The sequence below is a fragment of the Fulmarus glacialis genome, unplaced genomic scaffold, assembly GCF_000690835.1.
Source record: "Fulmarus glacialis isolate BGI_N327 unplaced genomic scaffold, ASM69083v1 scaffold9795, whole genome shotgun sequence".
NCBI lineage: Eukaryota > Metazoa > Chordata > Aves > Procellariiformes > Procellariidae > Fulmarus > Fulmarus glacialis.
The window spans coordinates 9184-18512 of NW_009213617.1; the positions used below are offsets into that span (position 1 = coordinate 9184).

At 45.1% G+C, this 9329-nt stretch overlaps 1 protein-coding gene across 1 annotated transcript; it reads right to left on the minus strand.

Moving 5' to 3' along the window:
* Positions 1-4315: 4315 nt before the first annotated feature.
* Positions 4316-8381, minus strand: SRD5A2 (steroid-5-alpha-reductase, alpha polypeptide 2 (3-oxo-5 alpha-steroid delta 4-dehydrogenase alpha 2); the record flags this gene model as incomplete). The annotated part of the gene is made up of 4 exons (XM_009578251.1): positions 4316-4382; positions 4966-5116; positions 6164-6265; positions 8218-8381. Coding segments are annotated over 4 exons (484 nt in total), but the record flags the coding sequence as incomplete, so codon positions are not given.
* Between the last annotated feature and the right edge of the window lie 948 nt (positions 8382-9329).

Here is a 9329-nt window from a genome sequence, read left to right on the forward strand (position 1 = left end):
TCACAGAGCATGGTACTACTCATGCGGAACCGGCAGGCCCTGGCCCTGGATTAGTATCAGATGTTTGTGTTTCCTAGAACACATTACTCATGCAGGGACAGCAGTGTTTGGGTTTGAGAGGAGATGTCTGTAGAAAAGCCTGCTCTGAAAAATTAGGCCAGTTCAGGAGTAGCAGAAGAGAGGAGATGAGGCTTCCAAGGCTATGCTTGGATTTAAATGAGACCCTATGGTGATTTGCATTAAAAATCCCTCTGCAGTCAGCAAATGATCCTAAGGTTCAATGGGTGATATGTATTGGCCTTTTTCTGTGATGAAATATCACAGAAATATCTCCTTAAGATGCATTTCAGTGCATTTGGATATCTTACATGTCTTTAGAATGTTTTGCAATATTGTAATAACCCTGTCTCCCAAGAATATGCAACAGGCTGTATCTTATTTATGTTATATCAGTATCTACAGGCTTCAACTGAGTTTGGGACTGCTTTGCCAAGTACTATGAAAACAAATCCTAGCCTTCAAGACCATTTCCAGAGACAAGCAATAGAAAGGAAAACAACCCCAGAAGTGGTGAGTAACTTGCTGAAGTTCATCAGTCAATCAGTGACACCGTCAAGAGTACAAAACAGATATTCTTGAGCCCAAGCCATTAGAGCACTCTACCTACCCAGGGAGAGTTCCTCGGTATTTGTGGTTCCAGGAAACACCGTGGTTTGGTATTTCTGCAGAAGCTTCTGGCCAAGCATAAGAGACTTCATGTTCCAGGAGAGTAATGGGAGTAGGAGTGCAGCTCCCAGATGAGTGCTTTTCCTAAAGACAGTCACTCAAGGGCCAAAATTGGGTTTTCTTGGCGTTTTGTGTAAATATATTATGTAAAATATGTACTTTAAAACAATAGCTAAAATGCCCTACGTTGCCCGGAGCCGGTTTTCTATTGTCTTGAGTGACCGCTCATCTGCAGCATGGACCAAAGCCAGGCAAAGGCTGGAGTGTGTGTGGCACATAGAGACGGGAATGAGGGCTGGCAAGTGCCATTGTTCTCCTCTTTGCCCTCCCGGTGAACAGTGTTTAATTCTGGTTTCGGTTGTCAGAAGAGATTAGATATCTAAATTCTGGTATCAATAAGTGGTCTGTCTGATCACTTAGGTGCAGAAAATGCGTTTCACAGAAGAAACTGTCAGATGCATGATTAAGGCATTTGTGTATTACCGCAGCGGTATAGCGCATGTTTACAGAAAGTCAGCTTTTGAAAAAAGCACTCGAACAATACAAAAATAATTAAATTAACAAGAGTCCCAGGGATAAAGGATTAATTTTCCCAGCAGGCTGCCCGCGGGGATGAAGGCTGGGTTATCAACTCCACGTAAGAGAGGTCTTTCTAGCAGAGCAGCAACACTCAGAGCTGTCCTGAGGAAGGCCCTCTCCAGGGGAACAGCACCCAAACGTCAATGTTCCTCAAAGATGAATGAAAACTAAAATGTGAAAGATTGAAGGAAACCAAGCAGAAAAATAGTATTGCAAAAGGGGGAAAAAAGGAATGAGCTATTATTTTAAATGCTTACCAGCGGAGAACACTTCTGTTAGCTTTTGGCAGAACAAAAGGACATTGCAAAGAAAGTCAGAAAAGCGCTGCTTTTCAAAACACTTTACAGTCAGCTCTGAAATCATATGTGTACATAGCCTCCAGAGGCTTGAGCAGAGGGATATGAAAATGTCTGCTGTGCTTTTTCCCCCAGAGACAAGGGGAATATACTTTTCCTTATAAAAATAAGGGATGATGAAAGAAATTTCTCAGGAGCGTTGTGGCCCCAGGTGTGCTGCCCTGGGGCATTCCCATGCACAGTGGGGCAAGCTGGTGTCCCTGCAGGGAGGGCAGCAGCCACCAGCCCCACAGGAGAACTCGACAGGGGGAGAGCCTGTGTCTCCTCTCCATCACAATGAACTGCAGTCGTTGCTTGTAGCGGGTTTAAAGCGCACGTGTGTCACTCCTGCTCTCCAAAAATGCCACGGGAGGGGGGAGAAGGAAGACGAGCTCCTTTCCTGCCTGCAGCGCTTTTTCATGCAACATGTCCAAGGCCCATGACAGAGAGGATGGAGCTGCTCCTGCAAAGCACCCAGCACCTCGAGGCACCCTGTGCAGGGGTGCCAGGCTGTGGGGCCTCCCAGCCTGCAGGCAGGCCATCTCCCACCTTTGGCCAGCACCAGTTCTCCCACCATGATCCCCAGCTCCTTGCAGTGGATATCTGGGCCTGGGACCGACAGTGGCAATAACGGTCCATCTGGTGCAAATATTAAGCAAGACAAAATAAATGCAGGGAATAGTCCTGTTCTGGCAGGAGAGGTAGGTAGGAGGGACAGAGAAGTCTGCACAAGCCCTGTTCTGGTCCACAGGGTGAGGCAGAGCTTGGTCCCTGCTCTCCCCTGGCTCAGACACAGATGGAGGACGCAGCAGTTAGGAACACTGGCACCCACGGGCTATTTGCTCTCTCATCACTTGCGAGGCTGTTGGGGGAAAAAAGCGCAAGGAGGAATCATCAAGGAGGGGCTGCTGAGGCGGGGAGCTCTGGGGACCGTGGCCGCTGCTCACGCTCCGCATCCGCTCCCTGGGGAAGAGGCCATTCCCTCCGCCCCGGCATCCTCGTCGCCTGCAGCCTTTCTGTCCCTGACTTCACACTCAGCAACCCCCTTCCCAGTGTGTTTCCACATGGAGGATTTAAATAAGGAAACAAAAGGAAAATATGTTTGTGGCACTGATGCGAAACTCACAGCCCGTGCAACGACAATTCTGCTTGCGCCTTATTTCATCCCTCCCTTACCTTTCCCTCCACGTGGCAAAGGATCCAGCTCTCCTGTGCGCTGTAGAGGGACTAGTGCAATGGGACCCAGCCTCAGCTGGCTGCTCTGCTCTACGGTGATGAAGGCAATTAATAATATGAGCAAAGAAGGGAGGGTTTGCCCAGAAGGTAGAAGCCAGCATGAGCAGGACTTGGTAAGCAACATCACAGAGATTTGTTTCTGCAAACAGTAAGTTATAGGCTAGCACAGCTCTGTGTTTTACATAAATTTTATTGTGTTTTGGAGAAAATTGTGTACAGTCAATCAGGTCACTCCAGCAGCAGGTAGTATGTTTAGTATGTGCGGTCTGGTCTTTCTCTTTCCAGCTACTCAGCATAATTCTTAGCAGGATTTTATGCTCTAAATGGTAACTAAAACTACCAGCATCCGTGGGGACATCTCTTCCTATTGGGGTTAATGACATTTTTGGGAAAATTCCTAACTATATTCTGAAATTAAGAAGAGACATCCTGTGTTTTTGTGAAAATTCAATAATATCTCTCTATCATTTCCTAACATGAGTATCTGAAAATGTCCTCTGTAGACAAAATGTACTGCCAGTGTTGGAGAACACTTTCTTCAACACAGAGCTTTTTATTTGTTGTAATTTTTGTCATACATCACCATTTCCTCAAGTCTTTTTGTGAATAACAATTGAGTGTTTTTGAATGGACAAATTTTTATTCTGAAAAGGGCTCTGGTTTTGCAAGAGAAAAAAAATCCTAATGGAGCTACAATCGCTTTAACAAAGTACACTTTAAAAAAACCCTGATGGCTGAAGATTAATCATCTGACAGTGAGGAGAGTATTGCTTAAGGAAGGAACACAGACATTGTGCTTGTGAGTGCCAGCTTAAGATACTTCCATCTCTGCGTACTTCTCATCGCCTCTGTGCCATGGCACACTGCTCCCAGCCTTGTGCCGACACAAGTATCCTCTTGTTGCATTATGGTTCTGGGAGCTAAGCTGGCTTTTAGACGAAAAATAATGGGCTGCGTTATTTTCTTGACAAAGTAGAGCAAACCCCTACTCTGTTTTAAAGCCTGGCAACCCCTGGGGCAGTGCCGGCAGAGTGAGGGCATCTGTGCTATGGCATGGAGGCAGGAAGAAGCAGCTGCAGAAGTGCTATAAATTGGAGTGGCTGCTGAAGACTTTCTTTGAAGTCATGGGCTTACTTTCTACTTTTCTGCATCAGTTTTTAGCCAATGCTTTTTCTCTGATGTCAGTGCAGTTATATATCCATTTTCCATAGGTAGAACTCCACTGACAAGCAAACGTGTTGTTTGGGGAGTCCCTTTGCCCACAACTACCTGCAATTTCCCCTGTAATTAAAAACAAGAACTTCAGTTCCAAATTACCTTCTTGGCTGTTACAACCCCAGGTTATCATTTGTACAATTAATTACCGGCAGACCTAACATTAAAACCAGGAATTGAAAAAAGCCCTATAAAAACAGAACACAGAGTCCATATTTCAATCGTTAAAAAACAAAAGGAATCAAGGCTTTCCTTGATTTTGGATAGTCCGTAAATGTCTTGAGATAGTACCTGAAAGAAAATAAGCAAGAGAGTGAACCTGCATACATACAAGGAAACTGCACAGTTTCAATACAGCTCAGCTGAGGAACCTCACAACTCCTCCAAACTGCCTTGCTTTGTAACCTCTGTGTGTTACTCTGCAAAAGAGCATTCCGAAACTATTTACACCAGGTTATTTAATTAAGTGAAAGCTGATAATACTGTTAAGGTTCTAACAGACCTAAAGTAGAAACTTTAGGAATTCAGAGCAGGGGACCATATCTACTCCAAAGGACTGCAGAGTTGCAAGGGAACCCTTAGGAAAGGTTCACATTTACAAGGCTCAGTAAAAAGAGGCTTTAACATGGTAGAAGCAGTGATGTAACTCATGTCGGTTTAAATGACTATCAATCAGGCCCACTTGACTCAACAGGGGCTCCAGCCAGCTGCCTGACTTTCACCCAGTCACAAATAAGCGGATACACTTCTTGTACATAGCGTTAAATTTCAATTTTATCTTGAATCCTGGCTCTGCTCCTCTGCCCCTCCCTGGCATTTTGCAAAGTGGACTCCAAGAGCAAGCAGCAGCATACAGCAAGAAACAGTTTGATACCTGTGATGGTGATAAGCACGTGGCCCGATGCAGCAAAGAGTAAAAAAGGCAAAGGCGAAGGCTGGTAGGGACCAGGTTGCTATGGCAAAACCAAACCATTCCACAATTTCTCCAAAGTAGTTGGCTCCAGAAACGTAGGTGAACAGTCCCCCTGCATCGACAGACAAAATACGTAATTTTTACAGTCATCTCATGCACATGGAAGGTTCTTTCCCATAAAGTCAGCAGCAGAATACACTATCTTTCTTATTCAGAGCCCATAACAACAACCTAAACCCACTGTCCTGAAGCCAGTGGAGCCATGCCACAGGAGGATCTTGCGCAAGACTCCTGTACATGTACAAGAATCAAAGGTGATTCTAACCCAGAGGCTTCCAGCACTTCCACAATCATTTATTTTCATATGGTAAAGGACTTAAGAAAGCCCATTATTAGATTTAAATTAAAATTATTAACATTAGTCAATTCTCTTCAGGCCCTAAAAAATATTTTGCAACTCCACTACCTTTGGGGAATGCAAAATCTGGATCTCAGTTTTGCATCTTAGCTAATCACAACATCTACAAGAGGCAGGTAAGTACTGGAGGTGAGAAACTCTGGGGGAGAGATATTACCATCCGTAACAAGCCAGCAGAAGGAGTCAAAACCAGGAAACTCCTCGATCCCTATCCATATTGCTCTACAGAGCTAGACATTTCCTGGTTCACTGCTCTGGCACACGGCCACTCTTCCTCACCAAGACCCACCTTGAAGGAGACGGAAAGGAAATTCTGCATCTTGCATCCTTGGTGTTATTTTTTCCCCCTAAAACTTACACTTTGAATCTCCCTTTTGCAGTATAAGAAGTCCATTACTTCTTCTTCCTGGGCATGGAGAAGATTATTTCTTTCTTTGCAGCTGCCTTTTACAAGGTTAAAATCCTCTTTCTATGCCCCCCTTCAATCTTCTCTGAATTATTCAGCCCGTTTCCTAAAACCTTTCCTCACAGCTCCTGTTTTCCAGATACTCTCGTTGCTTCTCGTGGACTGTCTGCAACCAGCTCACGCTAGTCCCTGCAGCTCAGAGGGGCCCTGAACCGAGTACATGCGCGATACTGGCATCTCTGCTATTATTGTCGCTTTGCTTGTGCATTCAGTCAGAAAACATTATCTATCCTGCTGCCCTACTTTCTCCAAGGAGGTGGGAGATAAGAATATACCTTGAGGAATCTTGTAAGTGACTTCCCCGGGTTTCCTCAGCTGGCGCAGCAGGAGATCACTGTGAATGTTGATTCCCATTCCCAGCAGAAATAAGAGGAGGCCTGAGAAACAACCAAGAAATGGATCAGAAAGACAGCTCTGCCTAGTTATCCCTGCTTAAGCACATACGTAGGATTTATCTTTGGAGCAGGCAGATAGGAGACCTAACGTGAGGTGGGTGGATTCTTTTTCAAGTCAAAAGATGCGCTGCTACTAAGAAGGCTACTGAACAGGAGAGGCATAGGTGACTGGTGACAAATAACCCTATATCTCTGTGTCGGTTGTGGGATCACAGTTCTCTGGGATCACCTGCATTGGATAGCTTCAGTGTGGAGAGCAACTCTGGACAGAACGATGACCATCCTGAGCATGCTGTTTTGTTGGTGAGACCAGAGCTGGTGTGTGACTTTCAGCTGGTGTGAGAAAAAGCTGAACTTCCCAGCTGGCCATAGTCACCATTTATTGAACATCAAGGGGGGGCACAAAGTACCCAGCTGACACTGCTGGCTGATGGCAGCCAGCCACGGCTGTGGACGTTGCTGCAGAGTAACCAGTGAGCTGTAGGCAAGTACCACTACTCTCATTTTACAGCTGGGGAAAGAGGAGCACAGAGAACACAAACTTATCCAGCACATCACCGGAGCCGGGAAGGGAACCTACATCTCAGCGCAGCTGCGTCCACTGCCAGCGAGGCTGCTTGGACAGAGCTATGGGCATGCACATGGAGCGGTTCCTCGCTGAAGGATGCTGACAGCTGCTGGCCAGAATGATTCATTGACTGTACCCCATTTAGCTGAAAAACTAGAGGCATTTGATTGAGAAACTCTGCAGGTGACATGCCCTACATTTCATGCCACATTAGACACTGAGAAAACCACCTCTGACAATGATTGGGAAGCAAGGAAAGAAATAGAGGTGGTGTGTGCTATGAAATAGAGGTGGTGTGTGCTATGAAGTATAGAAAAAAGACTAAGTGCTGATAGAACCTCAACACTTCCAGTAGCAACAGAAAGTTGGTAAGAGTCTGTACAGCAACAATATACCGTTTGTTTTTTATTTAATATTTCAAGTACTGCTAATGCTGATTTCCTTTTTTTATTTCATTAAATATCTATTTTATTTATCATGCAAATTATGTGATGTGGTGTTTTGTTTGTTGGATATGGGAGCTCTTACTAAACAGTGTCCAGGATTTTTAATATGTGATGCTGTCTGAAAAGACTGAACTTGCACCCACAGTCTGAAACAGGGTACAGAGAGTACCTTGGTTATTTTGTACTTGTCATATCCAAAACATTTCCTCAGACCTCCATGTTAATTTTCATTTCTATGTGTGCATTTAAAAAACATCCTCTGTGCAGCACCAAATGTGTAATACCACCTGGCTGCTCTTGCTCGGTTACTCTCTCAGGGATTTTACGGAGTGAAATTCAGCTAGGCTATTAAGTCACGGAATATAAAGGAACCATATTAACGTACAACCAGACTGTGCGTGATTTCTAATCTTCCCATGCACCCTACACAAGAAAAAAGAGCCCTTTGTCTCTAAAGCCTCATTTATGCTGGGGTTTTGCCCTTCTTTTCTCTCTCGGTCGGAATAGCTGCATCAAGTGCAAAGCTTCCTGGCGGGGAAGAGAAAGCCACAGTGTGCGCTTGCACATGGCCACTGCTGGGTGGACACTTCTGGCTGAGCAAGGGCACATCCCCGTTCAGCTGAGGCCTGAGATTGCATCTCCACACTCTGTAGCAGCGGGAGGCTCTGGAGTGCTGTCAGTAAAACAAGGCTGGTGATTTGAGACTAACACATAACATCATACTCCTTCAAAGGTGGCTGCCTCGCAGGAAAAAAAGTCACTGCACATTTGTTTGTTTTATCTGGGCCAGCAGGAAGGTTTTATGCTGATTTCCATCACAACTGATTTGACTCACATGTTCAGTGAAGATTAGGACATAATTCAAAATGCTTACAAATTACTTGGAGATTAGATCTTGGGAATCCTGCAGCTGTAATTACCTGATGTAAATCTGATGTCGGTGCACCAATTGTTTGGATATTCAGCGCAGTAAATCAGGTAGTACCCCTGGAGGAAGCCATTATAGATACAGAATAACGTGCCAAAGAAAAGCAATTGCAGTGGGAAAGGTCTGCCTCTAGTGAAGAAGGGGTAAATAAATGTCCTAAGGTAGATAAGAAAACAAAGTCAGGACATTACTCGTGATAACGTTGTATTTGCAATTTCTCTGCTGTAGGAAAAAAGAACTTTAACAAAACACAAAATATAAAAAAGGTCAATAAAGATAAAAAAATGGAAAACAACTGCCACAAAATAGGATCAGCAACTAATGGGAACAAGAAATACTGCAGATACCCACATTTTTCTGGTCCTTCAAGATTGCACACAAGGTGGGAAGCTAGAAACCTCATCCAGATTCACTGCCACCTTGGGAATGTCCCTCTGCCTTCCTTCTCCCGTGTTGGTAAAATGAGGAACTCGTGCCCACAAACAGCATTTTCGTTTTAAGACCTTGCTGTAATGCTGCAGAGGGCCAAGCAAAGGGTGCTGTGGAGGCACATGGGCATACTGATGTTCAAACCAAAGTAGCGAGGGGCAGTACCAATTACAATATTGATTCCCCAAATGAGCGTTACTATGCCATAAGCACTGTGGAGGAGCTTTGTTATGGAGAAGACATTCCTGATCCCACTATGAGGACCAATCGCTGAGGGCTTTAGCCCATGGTGGCAGGTGGAGTTGAAGGCAGTGTCAAGACCCCTCTGGCTCTCTCATCCCCCGCAGTATATAGCCTAGGCTGTAATCCCCTTGCCCAGCCTCTCCCACTCCACTCAGAGACCTCTGCTCATCTCCAACACACAGCAGCTCTGTCCTGCTCTGCTCGGACACTTCGACGCAGAGGCAGAGCAATGTTGTTGGCTGCTTGGGGGAACTGCTTTGCCTCCAGTGCCTGCCTCTCTTCCATGCTTTCAAACTTTTCCTTAAAATAAGGAAAGCTAAAACCCTAAGTTTAACATGCTAAATACCAAGATTTCCATGCAGCTCGAGCACCTAGGGCTTCCTTAGACAAAAGCTAACACTAGCATTAACGTGTGTAGGAGCAAATAATTCG